This window comes from Schistocerca serialis, chromosome 5, assembly GCF_023864345.2.
Source record: "Schistocerca serialis cubense isolate TAMUIC-IGC-003099 chromosome 5, iqSchSeri2.2, whole genome shotgun sequence".
Taxonomy (NCBI): Eukaryota; Metazoa; Arthropoda; class Insecta; order Orthoptera; family Acrididae; genus Schistocerca; species Schistocerca serialis.
In genome coordinates, this window is record NC_064642.1 from 522722472 (window position 1) to 522740644 (window position 18173).

At 40.4% G+C, this 18173-nt stretch overlaps 1 protein-coding gene across 1 annotated transcript in view; it reads left to right on the top strand.

Annotated features, from left to right (window-relative positions):
• The window catches only part of LOC126481176 (voltage-dependent calcium channel subunit alpha-2/delta-3), an 885717-nt gene that overhangs the window by 716780 nt on the left and 150764 nt on the right, over positions 1-18173 (top strand). Inside the window, exon 19 of the mRNA XM_050104748.1 lies at positions 6459-6552. Within this exon, the coding sequence (XP_049960705.1) occupies positions 6459-6552 (94 nt within the window). The remainder of the gene's footprint in view (positions 1-6458; positions 6553-18173) is intronic.

Genomic DNA, 18173 nt, shown 5'->3' on the forward strand with positions numbered 1-18173 from the left:
GAGAACCTAAAAGGACCCTAATCTTAGATAGTGATCAAAAAACACATTTCACATAATATTTCTGCAAAAATACAACCTACACCATTGGAAATGCTCGCTGCATAAAGCAAAAAGGTGCCAACTCGTTATTATCATCACTCATCCTGTGAATGGTTGGTCAGTAGCACGACTCATGTCTAACCTGTCTCTCACTGTAAGCATTGTGCAGAAAAGTGACCTTAAGATGGGCTGATTCAGCCAACAAAGTCTCAGGGTCTGAGATGATGGTGACCCTGTGAACCAAGGTATGAAGCTCCCCTTCACACTGAGCCAGGTGGTGACAACTATCAGCCTGTAGATAAAAGTCAATGTGAGTAGGCTTCCTGTAAATGGCATGTCCCAATGTGTCATCAACCTTTCTCCTGCCTGATATGCCAAGGAAGGGAAGGCAGCCATTCTTCTCCATCTCCATCATGAAACAAATATTAGGGTGGATTGAATTCAGGTGTTCTAAAAAGTCTGTCAAATTCTCACTGCCATGAGGCCAAACAACAAAAGTATCACCTACATATCTTAAAAAAAAAAAAAAAAAAAAAAAAAAAAAAAAAAAAAACACACACAGGTTTCAAAGCTACTGACTCAAAGACATGTTTTTTGAAGTCTTCCATAAACAAGTTGTCAATAATGTGCGGCAGTGAACTTCCCATTGCAATTCTATCTGCTGCTTGTAGCACTGGTTGTTGAATAAAAACTAAATGGAAGTCAATGCACATTGAAATAGGTTTGTCAAGCCTAACCTCAATCAATTGTAACCAATCAGACAGAGGAACTAATGATGGGAGAGATGGCGTCAAAACTTACTAGAATATCATGAGTCATTCAAACACATTCTCTGTGATTGATGTAATATAATGCTTACACTGACTGATTAGTGGGCTCCGCAGAGTTGCAAGGTGTTTTGCTACACAATATTACTCACAACCAGCCTAAGAAGAATCCCTTCCTTGTGGACCTTAGGCAGGCCATGAAAACTAGGGGGGGGGGGGGGGGGGGGGGCCATCACAATAATAGTCGTGATATTCTCCTGTGATATGGAACTTTCTTCAGGAGCCTGTTAGTCTTTCTCTCACTGATCCTGTGATTTGCTGAATCAGGAAGTAAAAACTCCAGCTTTGAATGCAATCCAGCTTGTTCAAAATAACTGTAACATTGCCATTGTCCACAGGTGAAATAACAATATCTGGATCAACTCTAAGAGAAAGTAAAGCAGTCGTCTCAGCTGCTGTTATGGCGTCATGGTGTTAGGTGAATGTGTCCCAGTCAGCACACAGTATGCCTCTCTCCTAGCTTCCTCTGCAACTTCAGGAGGTAGTTTAAAAACAGCCTGTTCAACAGAATTAATAAAATCAACCACTGGCAAACACTTGGGCTTCAGTGTAAAATGTAACTAGCATGGGATAAAGCTGCATCATGAAAAGCTTTCTCTGTTGATATATGGCATGATACTATGAGCCATGGAAATTTCTCACTTCACCAAACATGGGCAGTTACAGAATGAAATTTCCAATCAGAATGTGACTGTGGAAAACACTGTCCAGCCAATCATAAGAAAAAGCTGACAGTTTTGAAGCAGTCATTAAATGAAACTGCTGATGAGTGTAATGGATCCTGTATGTTCACTTAAGAGTTGATCTGGATATTGTTATTTTACCCATGTACAAGGGTAATGCTACAGTTGTTCTCGACAAGCAGGATTGTGTTTAAAAGGTGTAGTGTTACTATCTGATTCAGCGTATCATGGTACCAATGCTGACACCACAAAAAGTGTTGAGTGAAAGACTGGCAGTCTCCTGAAGAAGAGTTCCTTGTTGCAGAAGATTATCAAGACTCTTCATTTTTATTGTGCTGTTCCTTCTAGGTTATATAGCTTTCCGAAAGTCAACAAGGAAGAGATTTTTTCTTGAGCCGCTTGTGAGTAACATCGTTGCTCCACCATATCTTGTAGCAAAACACTTTGCTACTCTGTTGAGCTCACTAGTGTGTTGGCGTGACCATCACATTAAGGGCTCAGTGGATTTCTTACATTGATTACAGAAATACATATGGCTGAAACTGATATTCTAGTAAGTATGGTTGTGGTCTCTCTCTTCACTTGCATTCTTCTGTCTGATTTGCTATGATTGATTCAGGTCGGGTGTGGTGTTGAATTAATGAATCTATTTTGACATGTGTTAACTTCCATTTACTTTATGTTCGGCGAACAGTATTAAGATCAGCAAATGGAGCTGCAATTGGAAACCTGATGTAACCTGTTATTGCCATTTTTTTTTTTTTTATGGAAGACTCTGAGAAAAGTGTCTTGGAATCAACGGCTTTGAAACCTGTGTGTTTTTTCAAATATGTAGATGACAGTTTGGTTGCCTGGCCTCATGACAGTCAGAATTTGAGTGACTTTTTAGAACACCTGAATTATATCCACCCAAATATTTGTTTCATGGTGGAGGTGGAAAAGGATGGCTGCCTTCTCTTCCTTGATGTGCTGGTAAGGAGGAAGGTTGTTGGCACATTGGGAAATGCTATTTGTAGAAAGCCTACTCACATTGACAGGTTGATAGTTGTCACCATCTGACCCAGTGTGAAGGGGAACTTCATACCTTGGTTCACAGGGCCGCCATCATCTCAGATCCTGAGACTTGGTTGGTGAATAAGCCCATCTTAAGGTCACTTTTCTGCACAATGCTTACAGTGAGAGACAGGTTAGACATGAGTCGTGCTATTGACCAACTATGTATAGGGTGAGTGCTGATAATACTGAGGTGGCACCAAATTCTGCACCCATTTTGTCTTACACAGGGAGCATTTCCAATGGGGTTGGTTGTGTTTCACAGAAGTACGTTGTGAAATGTGTTTCTTGTCCACCGTCTAAGATTAGGGTACCTTTAGGTTCCACAGAGGATGATCCTGGTTTGTGTAATATAGGTGTCTACTGTATTCCTTACACCTGTGGCATGTCATATATTGGACAGACTGTCATAACTGTGGAGGACTGGTCTACTGAACATAAGTGTCACACAAAATTACAACAGCTGAGCAAATCCACTATTGTGGAACATTGTCTTGGCACAAGTCATCTTTTGGAATATAACAACACAAAGATTGTGGCCTGTGCTTCCAGCTATTTGAGAGTGTTATTAAGGAAGCAGTTGAAATTAAATTAGCGAGTAATCCCATAAAAAGACTTACAGATTTTTGTTTAAATTCCATGTAGAATCCTGCTCTCTCCTTTGTCAAAAAACACAGGTGCAAAGTTAATACTACCCTCACCCATTGGATGTGAATTTTCACTATCGACAACTTCTGATGTCAGTTGTCTTTGGTACTGTGATGGCACTAGTGTTCACAGTGTTTGTGTGAGTGTATGTGTGTGTGATCTGCTTTCTGGAATTTCTGTGCAAAACTGAGTTTTTGAATTCCCTTGCACAGTACTTACTTGATACAGTTTTGCCTTGAAAATGACAGGGTATGCTCCTGTCAAAATATCAGTGGTTGTTGACGACATCGCGTAGCTGTAATCCTATGTTATTTGAACATTGTATATGCCAGGAGAAACTCAAGTCTCACAAAATGAGAAGAATTCTGGGGATAGAGCACGTAAGAGTCATAAGAGTGTGGGAGGGGTAGAGAAGGAGGGTAGGGGAAAAATGGGAGAAAGGTGGAGGTGAAGGTGGAGATGAAGAGGGAGAGTGAGTGGTGGAAAAAGTGGAGAGGGGAGGGAGATCAGTGAAGAATGGGGGAGGGGCAGGGGAGGAAGATTCATTGGAGAAGGCAGTACATGATCTGGTCAGGAAAGGAATGGTGTGGGCAGAAGAGGGAATGGGAAAGAAAAGTAGAGGAAATGGGAAACAGTTTAGTGGAGATATAGGCCAGGGGGATTGCAAGAGCACAGAATAATGTGGCGAGACAATTGCCACCTGCGTAGTGCAGAAGAACTTGTGCTGGGAGGGAGTATCTAAATGGCCCATGTAGTGAAAAAGCTGTTGAAGAAATTTGTGTAGTGGTGTGCACCATTTTCAGCTACTGGATGATCTAGTTTGTGGTTCACCACAGTTTGGCAGTGACCATTCATGCAAGTAGGCAGTTAGTTACTTTTCATGTCCACATAGAATTCTGTGCAGTAATTGCAGCATAGCTGATGTATAACATGGCTGATTTCACATGTGGCCCTGCCTTTTATTGGGTATGATATGCCTCTGATTGGACTACCATAGGAGATGGTGGGTGGGGTATGTGGAAGGTCTTGCAGCTGGGCCAACAACAAACATGGGGTGTAGGACAGCAATAGGGTTGGACAAGGATATGCTGTATGTTGGACAGGCAGTGGACCACAATTGTGGGTGATGTGGCTAGGATATCTTTCATCTTAGGGCACAAAAAGAGTTAGTTGAAGCTGTGATGAAGGATGTGGTTGAGCTTTTTAAGCCCAGGGTGATATGGATTATCAGAGGAGTGCTTGTCAGTGGCTGGTTCACAGCCATAAGGCTCTAGACTCTGAGGATGACATGGCACACAAGATGGTTTATGGATGAACTGGGTATGGTATCGTCTGTCAATAAAGGAGGTCATCAGTATATTTAGAAAACTCCTTCTTTCTATTGCAGAAGATGCAGCCACAGATGGCAAGGCTGTAACAAAAAGTGTTGTAGACATGGGACAGGTGACTGCTGTCATGGTGGAGTTACTACTGTTGGGGGTTGGTGTCCTTGATATGAACAGAAGTATTTTTGGACCCACCTGGGAGGTGAAAAGCCACAGCTAGGAAGATGGTTCATTTTGGTGAGAAGAACCAGGTGAACCAGATTTGGTAGCAGATGTTCAGGTTATGGAGGAAAGAGTGAAAGTTGTCCTTGCCATGAGTTAAGATGAAAATGTCATTAATGAATCTGAAGTACCCAGGGGGTTTTAGGTATTGACTGAAGTATACCTCCAGATGGCCCATATATAAGTTGTTGTAACAAGTAACAAAATGTCTACTTGCATGAATGGCCACTACCAAACTGGTGAACTGCAAGCTTGACCATGCAGTTGCCAAACATGCTGCACAGATGACTTGAATGGCTGCATCACTACACTGGTGAACTCTATACTCCCTTCAAGTGAAAATTTCTCTGAACTATGCAGGTGGAAATTCTCTCCTCAGAATATCCTGCACTCTCGTGGCCTCCTGGTGTAAATATCCACTAATCTGTTTCCCACTGCCTTATCTTACCCTTTTCCTTCTCACTCCTGTCCACACCAGTCCTTCCCCGCCCAGATCATGTACTGCCTTCTCCCACCACTCGTCCCTCACTTTCTTGTTCAGTCCTCCCCCCCCCCCCCTTTCCATTCCTCTCCCTTTCTCTGTCCCATCTCTGTCTCCCACTTCATCTCGACCTTCTTCTTCTTTTTTTCCCTCTCTCCTCCTCCCCCCCCCCCCCCCTCTCTTGCTTTATATCTCTTATATGCTCTACCTTCTGAACTCCTTTTGTCTTGTTGTGCAGGCACTGAGTCATCTGTCAAGAGATCTGCCTGACTCTACCCTACCTCCACCAGTCCAGGCAACTGCATTCACTAAACAATAATCAGTTATCAGTCTGGCTGCAGCTGTGGGAATATACGTTTGGGTGTATTTGTGGTTGTATTTGTGAATGTGTGTAGTGTTGCTAGAGAAAGAAGAAGAATTCGCAAATTATTTTAAATACTGTTTTCTCTTACTTCTTTCTATGCTCCATCCATCCAGTCTGATGTAGGTGAATAAATGTTTTCCCCCTATTTTGAGAAAATACATATTAATAGGTGAAGCTACTTCACTTGAGATGTAACTTGTGTTCTAATATTATGAGTACACAGAACTCTGTAACATGCAAGACACTCTGTGCAAGATGTTGGCCAAGAAGGACCCTGCACATTTTGACTTGTGAGTACAATAGTTCTTCCCATACTCACAATTCATGTCACATGTATTGAAGCCCATTTTCTCTTGATGTGATTGTAGATTCTTGCCCCTGTTGTAATCTGTTTTTTAACTTCATGAATCAGCTTACTTTGTGTGTAGGAAGGGAAGCTGTCCAACTGTTATCATCCTCTGCCTTGATGAAGTATCTTCTTCCTATGTTCCAGTAAACCCACTATGTACTGACAAGGAACTCTCCTGGAACGCTGTTGAGGAAGAGTAGAACTTCCATATAGCGAGTACACACTCTCCTACTCCACTTTAAACACCTCATTATTGGCAGCCACTTCTATTTATAGGAGGTCACAATATTCCAGCTAAATAATATAGATTATATACTGGTATTAGCTTTAAGCAACCTTCTGTCACCCTGTATTTTACATGGCAGCTATTTATTTAATAGAATGAAGTAATCATAAAGTATCAAATTGGGATCAAAACTAAGATTTCGCCCATAAGTAAATATTCAGCTTAAATTTTCCTGTTTCAGGTGACAAGACATTGATGCAGTCTCTTGTGTATGATGCAGTGATTACAGATGGCCTAGAACGGCAGACTCCTTCATCAGTTGGCCAAGATACAAAGTGAGTACAGTAAGTTACAGCAAATGTAAAAATCTATATATGCACCATGCACCACCACCACCAGTACCATCACCATCACATTAAATATGTGTTATTTTAGATGTACACTTTTTGAGTCAGTTACCACAAATTTGAAATTTGCACAGCAAAAATTTATATGATATTGCATGGCTAAAACACCATTCACAATAATGTGAAGCACATTTTTTGATATTAGGTTTGAATTATTTTAAAATTTAAAGCAATGCAGTAAAACTGGTCTCCAGCAAAGTTGGCATCAAAGCCATTATGTAACACTCGATTTAAACTTACAGCTTGGCTCACTGTGAATTTGCTGGATCGATAGATAGCAGTCATTACACATATAATAATCAACCACAAAAAACCTGTTTGATGTAATTACACACTTAAACAAGCCCACTAAGTCTTAATCTGTTTGCCATGTCTATATTGCATAGGTGCTTCACATCTGTCGCAAAACACTCTAGGGCACAACAATATTTGATTGGTGACTAAACAATTTGTTGATTACTCATTCCAGAGAATGGAAAATGCACAGTCCTCATGCTTACATCTGTGCCATGTATTTACTTGCATTGTTGTCTTATTTTCAAAAATAACATGCTTCAGTTGGAAGAGACTTATAGTGGTGACAACAGTAAAATGTAAAACTAAGAAAAATCAGTAATTCTGTTCATTATTTGTTGACACATCTATGAGCGTATAACCAATGTAATTTATTCTGGTGATGAGATGATCTTTACTTACTAAGAAAGTGAAAACTGTAGATGTATTATTATGTATGTGCAAAGAAATCCGTTATGACTTTTGTGCTATAATGCAATATTTATATCCCTTGAATTTCAAACTTAATTTACTGTTGCACCATGAGTGTTTATTGGATGTCTTAATACTAAGGAAAGTCATTTCACATAGATAACTGATTCCTGTACTTCAGACTGAATCTTTTACCTACAACAGTTTCAACACTGTTACGAAATTTCCTGTCAGAATGAGACTGTGGTGCATTGGTTGTTGAACCCACATACATCCTTTTCACGGGTAATGCTTTTATCAGCAGTGTTGTTTAGGCATGTCTAATGACTCCAGTTAAAGCTTCTGCTATTGTTACTTCTTCCTTTCCAACTCCACACAATCTGTTTTGGGTTTGGAAAGATGCAGAAGTATACTGATAAACTGAAGCTTTAAGCTGAGCAGTGAGATTTGACTTGATGTCACTGATAGTAGCAACATTGCTCACAAGAGGTGGGAGTATAATTACAGGGCTCAGTTCAGAGCACATCTGTAATCTGTCAGGAAGTGTCATACATGAAAATTTTTCTTGCAACTCTGGAGGTTCTTTTTCCAAACCAAATTCCTAATAAATATTAATGAAAGAATTTTCTTTATTTTGTACAAGAAATGAAGGAACAGTTTCTCATTTTCTTCCTTTCCCTCATAGTGCAAAACAACTAAGAGTATTGGACAAAGCTTATGGCTAAATTAACATATTGCCATCTATTAAATAATAGTTTAATATTACAACCATCAGATATCCTCAGCCCAGAATTTTAAAGTTGTGAAGAGTAAATCAAATATCTGGTCAATGTTCAGATGTCAGAAACTAAGATTCTTGATTTTTTTGTTAATTAAACATTAGCCAGAAGATTTTTAATTTTTTGGGTAGAGGATAAGTTAAAATGCCACATATTGTTTTCCATCTTGTAACATATTCTGAGTCATTAGATTGCATAGCATTTCACAACAGTATTTTGCTCATATCTTATTAGGCTACCGGTATGTGAATCATTTACTGTTTATCATTCAGAAGCATTAAAAAAAGTGCTGCAATTAGTTATAATTTTATAGTTGTAATCAGAAAATTGTTAAATATACTCTCATAGACAAAATCTCATAAAAGCACTATGGAAACTATATTTTCCCAACAGATTAGGAAATTAGAAGGGAACAAAAAAAGAAAACTGATGTGTGAGTTATAATAGAAAGGTAGATGAAGCCAGGAATATGGGGTGTATGAGGTGCTACCTAAAATATCTTGAGAATTTCATTGTACTGGTCAAACCAGAAGCAATATGACATCTGCCACTAGATGTCGCAAGGTACATATCTTAGCTATTGTGGCACAAAGTTGCGTCATCTTTGGTGCATGCAATTTTGAGTTGTAGTGGTGCATGTCAGGATGTGCCTCAGTGCTTCTGCAAATTGTGAAATGGATAACATGAAGAAGCAATGGGTTTGCATCAGATTCTGTTTCAAGTTGAAGAAACTGTAGCTGAAACCCACCACATGCTGAGAGGGGCATTTGGTGGTAGCGCACTGAGTCAAGCAAGAATATTTGAGTGTTTCAAGAGGTTCAAGGAAGGCCTAGAATCTGTGGAAGGTGACAAACATTCCAGTCAACCATCAACATGTACAACGCTGGAAATGGTCATGAAACTGCATGACTTTATTCACGAAGATCAAAGGCAGACAATTCACAATGTTTGCAACAGACTTGAGCTGTCATACTGTATATGTCAGTGAATTCTAACCAATGTGCTGAACATGAGATTGATTACAGTGAAGTTGGTCCCTTGCCTGCCCAGCATTGACCAACAAAACCTCAGGATTCAGACATGTACTGAGCTGCAACAAAGAGTTTGAGAGTGACCAAAATTATTATCCAGAGTCATAACAGATGATGATCTTGGGTCTATGGTTATGATCCTGAAACAAAGCAGCAATTATCACAATGGAAAATGCTGTTCTCTCTGCCGGGCGCGATGGCCGTGCAGTTCGGAACCGCGGGACTGCTATGGTCGCAGGTTCGAATCCTGCCTCGGGCTGGATGTGTGTGATGTCCTTAGGTTAGTTAGGTTTAAGTAGTTCTAAGTTCTAAGGGACTGATGACCTAAGATGTTAAGTCCCATAGTGCTCAGAGCCATTTGAACCATTTGAGCTGTTCTCTCTAAGGCTGTCAAAAGTTTGACAAGTTTGTAGCAATGTGAAGTCAACACTGATCATTTTTTTTATTTCTGGGAAACAGTGCATAAGGAGTTTGTTCCACATGGTCAGACTGTCAATGGTTAGTTTTACTGCAAGGTTTTGAGGTGACTGAGGGAAAATATTCAGTGTAAATGGCCAAAGTTGTAGAAAAAGGAAGACTGGTTCATCCACCATGACAATGCGCCAGTGCAGACATCAATCATTGTGAAGGAATTCGTGACCAAAAACTACATGGCAGTAGTACCCCTCCCTCCCTACCTACCATGCCTAGCTCCATGTGACTTCTGCCCATTCCTGAAGATGAAAATTGTGTTGAAATGGCAATGTTTTGACTTTATTGAAGACATTCAAGTGAAATCACAAAGGGTTCTGAACACTGTTCACCATGCACTCCTTAAGGACTTCCAAAAATGGCCTGAGGTGACTACTTTCAAGGTGACAAAAGACATTAAGAAGTAAGTATATTTTTCTGATTTTTTACAGTTCTTGGATATTTTGGGTAGCACCTCACATACAGGAATTCAGGGATACAGAAGTGTAGCTAATAAAGCACTCACTACTATGATTTGTAGCCATCAGTGAGTTCTCTGACCGGCACTCTTGTTTCAGCACAGGTGTTTGTTTCACCTACGAGCACTCGGGGGGGGGGGGGGGGGGGGGGGGGGGGGGGGAAACAGTGAGAACTTCTTTGCTATTAGAGACACACTGTGGCTATCATAAATTTGTCACATTTTATAAGTTACAAGTTATTGCTGTTTGTTAACATGTTATATGTTAATAAATGTTTGTTGATCAGATTATACGAGTGCCGATAATTTGTGTGCTATCATGGCTTGTGTACCCAAACACACGCGTAAGTAATTTTGATGGATATTACCGTAGCTGTTCTGACATTGGTGACCCTGACGAGATAAGCCTATAGACACTAGAAACAGAAATACAAAGTGTCATGACTGGCCAAACGATTTTCAAACTACTGAAATGCAGGACACCGCAGATGGTAAAGGTCCAACATTGTCACGACTTGTCCTTTGTTTTCTGTCATTCTGGCCTCAAAATCCAGGGCTTCAGTTTGTGCACTTTGAAGCTATTTTTCATTATGCAGGACTAATCACAGATACTATGAAGTTTATGCTAATGGTCAGTCAGCTCACTCACCACTGTGTGGTCAAAGACAGTTGTTTCACTGAGTGTCTGCATCACATTGTTTCACTGAGTGTCTGCATCACAGCAGGAGAGCATGCATCTGAGACAGAAAGCCATCACAATACCTCAGGCTCCTACATAGTAAAGTATACATTGGAACTGTACCGAAAACATTATGTCTTACAGTCTCTACCTCCTCCAGCTCAGGTTAAGGCCATTGTAGCATTTTGTATTGAAATGCCCTTGGATACCATCAAAGATCTGTCTGACAGGCATCAGGAAGCAATAATGCTGCCATCAATCAGTAGTGCAGCAGTGCTGTGCAACAGTGCGATTGCCTGTTAGGCAAAGCGGACACTCTGGCTTGCCAAATGAACAAACTGCTGGCTCAATGCAGTTATAGTAAGGTTAGAGATCATTACTGCAGAAGATCCTGCAGTTGTTCAAGAACTAACTCACTGGCAGTACAGATCAGTCACCTACAACATGTTGGTGTCACCAGATATTTGGGGATAAGTTGTGCAAACATACACAGTAGGGGCAGTTAGACAAAGGCACATCCAATTGCAGGACAGTCTCTCAGCATCACTATATTAGTGACTGGAAGACCAGACAGAAATTTTTTTTGGACAAAGGCTCAGATTTGTGCATTTGTCCAAGAAATTTTCTGTATAACTGCTGGCCACCAGGTTTGTTAATCTTCCTAGCACTAACAACTCATCAATAGGCACGTGAAGTACAGAATGCATTGAGCTGGACTTAGGGCTGTGTCAGACCTCCATCTGGAATTTTATTGTTGAGCCTGTTATGGAGCCTATAATTGGAGCCATCTTTCTGGAGTATAACAGTCTGTTACCTGATGTAATGAATTCACAGCTCATCTACTGCATCTACAGGTGGATTCTGACACAGTACAGTGACTCACAGCCCCAAGCTGGTGTAGGCAGCAGGAAGCAGAAATGCCAAGTTGCTTGAACAGTTTGCAGCCATAACTTGATCACCCAATGTGCCGAATGAAGTATGTCACAACATTGCACATTCTAGCAAAACAACTGATGGCCCACCAGTTTCAAGCCATTCTAGAAGCTTAGCTCTTGGTCGTCTAACAGTTACAGAAATGGAGTTTAATCCAATGCTAAGGGATTTATTTACCCTTGTTTTACTCCTTGGTCTTCACTCCTCTATCTGATACCCAAGAACAGTTCTGGAGAGATATCCAGTTCCTCTGTTAAGGAATTACAATTATGCTCTTAGTGATGCAACTGTGTTTAGTGTGCTTCCTTGTGCAAAGGCTTTCATGCAAATTCCTGTGATGAACTAAGACATTCCAAAGACTGTTGTAATCACTCCATTCAGCTTATTCAGAAATCCTCATATGACATTTAATCTACACAGTGATGCTCAGTCATGATAAAGGTTCATTGTCTCTGTGCTGCAGGACTGTCATTCTGCTTTGCATACTTGGATGAGCTTGGCTTTTTAGGCACACAAGAACAGCATCAACAACACTTCACTCACTCACACATTCACTGGTCATAACGGACTCGAGAGTCTATTATCGCAGCAACGTATTTTCGCCATCTGTCCCTGTCTTGGGCCATTTCCTTCCATTCACCTTCAATAACAAGGCTCCTCAAATCAGCCTTCACATTGTCCTCCCATCTACGCCTTGGTCTCCCCATAGGACGTTTTCCCTCTAAGTGCCCTACCAGTACTCTGCGTGCTGCCCTGCCCTCATCCATTCAAGCTACGTGACCCACCCATCACAGCCTACGTGATTTAATAATGCTGTTTATGTCAGGGCTTGAATAGAGTTCATGAACCTCTTCATTATGCAGTTTTTGCCACTCTCCGCTAATGTCATCCCTTTATCCTCCGAAAATTTTCCTCAAATTTTTGTTTTCAAATACTTGAAATGGCTTTTCATTTTGCACAGTGAGAGACCAAGTCTCACACCCATACTTCATAACAGGTAGAATAATAGTTTTGTATATTCTATCAGGTATTTAGTTTTGTCTTCACTTATCCTTAGACCTACATCTTCACTAGCCTTGATTAACGCATTCACATTTGCTGTTACAGATTCTTTCCTAGCGCTAATGATGTTTAGATCATCTGCATACCCTAATATCTTAATATTTCCATTTAACTCCACACCCTCTGAATTATCTGCTGCCATTCGTACAATATATTCTAGGACTAAATTAAGAAGTAGCGGAGATAGGGCATCTCCCGGCTTAAGTCCGTTCTTTATTACAAATTCTTCTGACTCCAATCTCCCCACATGTACTCTACCTTTTCTGTTTTTCAAACTCATTTCTATAAGTCTAACATACTTCTTTGGTATTCCAAGTTCCAAAAGAATTCTGTATAATTTTGTTTTCAGTACTGAATCATATGCTTTTGTAAAATCTATGAAAAAAATATGAACTGGTTTATTGTATTCCCATTTCTTTTCCAAAATTTGACGCAGGGTGAATATTTGGTCTATAGTTGATCTGTTCCTCCAAAAGTCAGCTTGGTAATCCCCCATAATTTCATCTGCATATGGTGTAAGCCTGATTAGCAGAATATTCGAGAAAATTTTGGAACATACTGGTAATAGCGAAATCCCTCTATAATTACTGCAATCCATTTTGTCACCCTTCTTAAAAATTGGGATCAGAATTGACTCCTGCCACTCTTCGGGTTTCATCTCTGAGTTCCATACTTTAGTTATCACTTTGTGAACTACTTCCACCAATTTCTGTTTCCCATTTTTAACTAATTCTACAGTTATGCAATCTGATCCTAGTTCTTTATTGTTTTTTAATTTGTTGAATGCATCTCTTACTTCCTTTAACCCCAGATCACGTAAGAAACAGATTGCCCGATCGCATGGTCTAGCAGGCAACCCTTGTCAGGGAACGGCCACCAGGCGGCAACAGCGTCACACCCTTACTTGTGGAATCAACCACTAGATGGCACTCCGTTCTGTGAAATATGTGGCAACGTCGGCCGAACGCGTGCAGCTTTCCACTATTTGGCGTCTGTGAAGTACAGCTGTTTCTGACATACCGGTGGTAGTGAAACGTCATGCCGAGGGCCTGCGAGTATATCAACTGTAGAAGGAGTAGACGAACAAATCCTGAACTAAAAATGTTCAGATTTCCTGTCAAAGATAAAGAAAGGTTACGCGAGTGGATTTTAAATTCAGATAAATCAATATATTAGTTACGAGTAAGAATTGATAAAGGGCCCTAAGCATTCGATCCTATCTAAATTTTGTCGATCTTATATTCTGATATAACGTGGCAGCCCTTCCTGTACAAGAATCATATCATATAATTTTTAAATGAAATCTTGGCTGCGATTTGGACTTTTTTAAACTGTTTATTCACTTCACTATCGTAATTTTGGCTGTAGAGGCATCTTTGTGTGCAATGTGAAAACTGAAACCAATATAAGATATGGATAACAAAATGCAAAGCATAGTGTGGTAACATTTGGTAAACAATTAAAGAAGCATTACTTTACAAGACTTTTCCTTGGCACTTTAAAATGGCTCTAGAGCTGAAATCGCAACAGTGGAATACATGAATAATAGCGATCATCTAACTGCTAGGTCATCGGTCCCTCTAAATCCTGGTATATACTAGAGCGAACGAAGTGAACGAGTGTAAAACGTCGTTTACACTGCTGCAAATAAGTATTCATAGATAATTCGCCAATGTTCACTGCCATTCGTTTATACGTGTGAACAAGCGTTTATACTGGAATGAAGGGAAGAGAATAGAAGAGAACGAGCATAGCATGCAAACTATAGACGCTGCCTATTTTAATTTTTTTTATCTGTGCGCAAATAATCCTCACACAGCTTTCACTCGAAAACAACAGATAGTAACAGGACTGCGCGAGTGCGGATATCCCCAGTAATAACTGTGTTGCAGATAAAAGCGTACGTCTGTTGCGAATGTTTGCGGGTTATCTTTAAACTGCACAAAGTAAATTTTTGACATTATTATGGTTTGCCGTCTGTGGCTCTTCAAAGTTGACACCGCCAAAATATGCTCGAAAAACACGCTTTTACTTGTATATTACTGCGTTTGCAGCCCCCTTTCAACAACAATCCAAAATTCATCATTTTGTGCCACTCTTATATCATTTAGGATAAGTTACAAGCAAAGTAAAAGAATTTAAATTTGAAATGACTGTTACTGAAATATGTCAAGCCTTAATTCGCATCACAACCGAGTGCGGATATCAGCAGACAAAAATTCAGGCAAGGCACAAGTCTTTTTTCAGAGCAGTGGTGGGTTAAACTGCTTTACATAACGTTAATATCTCAGAATGCGGATAAGCAACTTGGCAGATGTGGATAATGATCTTGTGGATGCGGTGCACATACGGACGGCGGCATTTTTCCTGTCCGCGCAGACTTCTAGTTACAGCTACGATGTAAATCTTTGATACTGAGATAAGATTATTTTGCCCGCTAGTTTTGACAAAGCAAACAAATGGCGTAGGAAAATAATAATGTCGGTAACGTCAGGACGCGAAACCCACTGCTCAGTGCAATATTTGTCAGTAAATTAATGAATTATATTTCAAAGACGAGAAGATTTTGAAAATTTTCTAGTGTTAACCTGCACGTGGAGATCTTTTTTACCACCTAATCCGTATCAGAAGAGCTCTATAACAACGAGGAAAGAGACGGCATGGAAGGCGAGTGTAAAACCTATGCGACTGCAATACAGTCTGCATTTAAACAGAGAATTATTTGTGTGTTACTTTCCATTTATTTCATTTCGCATATGATTGTGAGAAGTATCCCTACACTAGAAATAAACTTGGTTTGTAGAATTACAGGAGCTAATCTACATTCTTCGATTGAAAACTCGGAAAAAACCGTAGCCGATCATGGTCTACAGTCAGCTGTGTGACGAATGCAATTCGCGCCCAGCGCTCTAGCCGAATGCAAATCAGCGTCATTCAAGTCACCGAAGATACAGCATTGCCAATTCCGTGACATAGACAGCTCAGTTAGCATTGTAGCGTCCCCTGCGACATCTGTTGACCGACGGGAAAACTATTTTTACGGTTGCCTGTTCCGCCGTAAGGACGGTCAATCTGTTTCGTACGTGATCTGGGCTTTAACGTTGGCTCAGGTATCTGGGGTTCTGCTGTATGTATTTCGTATGCCTGCTCTTTTCCTGCTTCCTGGTGTACATTTAATAGATACTCAAAATACGCCCTCCATTTACTTAATATAGCACTGGAGTCTGTAAGTATCCCCCCGGCATCCCCTCGAAGTGCATTTGTCCTAGCCTTGAACCCCTTCCTGTACCCATTTATGTCTAGGTAAAGTTCTGTAATGTTTTTTGTTTTACTGTTTGTTTCCATTTTTTTTTTTTTTTTTTTAATTTGATTGTTCAAATAATCCCTCTTCTTTGCCCGTAGCCTACGACCAACTTCCCTTCTCATGTTCAAGAACTCCTCTCGTTTTCTGTCTCCCATTCAATCCCAATCTAATCGTGCTTTTCTCCTTTCCTCTACCAATTTCTTGCATTCCTCATCAAACCACAGTTTCCTCCTGTTCTTCTTAATTCTACCTATTGTGACCTTTGCTGCCTCTTTGATATTATTCCTCACAGTGATCCACTGTTTATTTACATCCTCGTCTTGATCTTCGTGTGTCCTGAGAGCATCAAATCTATTTGAGATTTCTATCATGTCCTTCTTCTAAAGTTTTTATCATTTAGCTTGTCAGTGTCGAACCTAACAAGTTCTGCATTGTGACACCTTGATGTTGCTGTAGATAGCTGTTGGTGAACTTTGGCAACTACAAGAAAATGATCAGAATTGCAGTCTGCTCCCCTGAAAGTCCTAACATTTTGTATACTAGTGCACCATCGCTGATCTACAAGAACATGATCAATTTGGTTTCGGGTGCGTCCATCTGGAGAGACCCAAGTTGCTTTATGAATGTCCTTCCTTTTGAAATATGTGCTCTCAACAATCGTGTCTTCTGAAACAGCAAAATTAACCACCCTTGTGGCATTATCGTTTGAAATGTTATGCAAACTTTCTTTCCCAATTGTAGGCTGGAATACTTCCTCCTTCCCTATCTTCACATTAAAATCACCTATGATTAATTTTGTATCGTACGAGGAGAACTCATCCCACAGTTGATCTAGTTCTTGATAAAAGCCGTCTTTAACAACCTCTTCAGTGTCCTCAGTTGGTGCATGTACATTAATTACTACTAGTCTATTCCACCTGCTGGACAACACTATAATTGATAGTCAGTCACTAATGAACCTTATATCTCTGACTGCATGAAGCACTTTTCTCTGTACTGCGAAACCTGTTCCGAAAGAGCTTCCGCACCTCCATAGAAAAATGTATAGTTACCCCTCTTTATGCTACCCTCCCCCTGCCACCAAGTTTCTTGAATAGCTGTAATGTCTATATATGGTATCTATCTAATTCATCTAATAATGTCTGGAACGTTCCTGACCTGTTCAAACTTTTAACGTTCCATGTTCCCAACCTGAAAGTTCCTTTTGGCGTGAATCTCTTCGAAGTTGGTTCCGCCCAGAGATCCGAATGGGAAACTTGTTTACCTCTGGAATATTTTACTTCAAAGGGACTCATGCCCATTAATGTTGCTGATACTTGATGAATATATTTGATAGTAAGAGAAGAAGAAACATGGATGGTTCATCATGCCATCACCTGCTCCCCACCAGCTGTCCGCGACTGCTTATTTTTTGTATTCGCAGCTACCCTTCATATCTGAAGGCCGTATCCTCTATCCGCAACCAGGGGACGTGCTGTGCTGTGGTGGTAGGGGCCCACAATACAGATCAGCAACACTTGATGAAGATTTTCAAACACTTATAACAGCATGGTATGGTTGAACACAGCTAAGTATTTTTCATGGTAAACCTCAGTTACCTTTTTGGGCCATCTGCTTTTGCCTGTGCGGTCCCTGCTGCTACCAGAGAAAGGAAGCTATCATGAAGATTCCACGGCCATAAACCGTCATGGAAGTATGCCACTGATAAAGGATGCTGAATTTTTACCAGCAACATCTACCACGATCAGAAAAATTGCAAGAACTACTAACAACAGCACTTACTGGATCCAAGACTAAGGGGAATTCACCTATCCACTGGACAGATGAGATAAGCCTTGCTTTTAGTGCAGTGAATCAAAGCTTAGCAAATGCTGCACTCTTGGCATATTCTGCGTTGAATGCACCGCTTACATTAAAAGTTGATGCGTCGGACAGCTATTGACGCAGTGTTGCAGCAGCAAGTCAGTGGTGCTTGGCAATCACTTACCTTCTTCTCATATAAGCTCTCTGCTTCTCAGTGGAAATAGAGTGTTTGTGATCATCATCTTTTGTCTGAGTATGGAGGCCAGAGGACTTATAGTATTTATCAATCACAAGCCATTTATCTATGCCTTCAGACAGAATAATA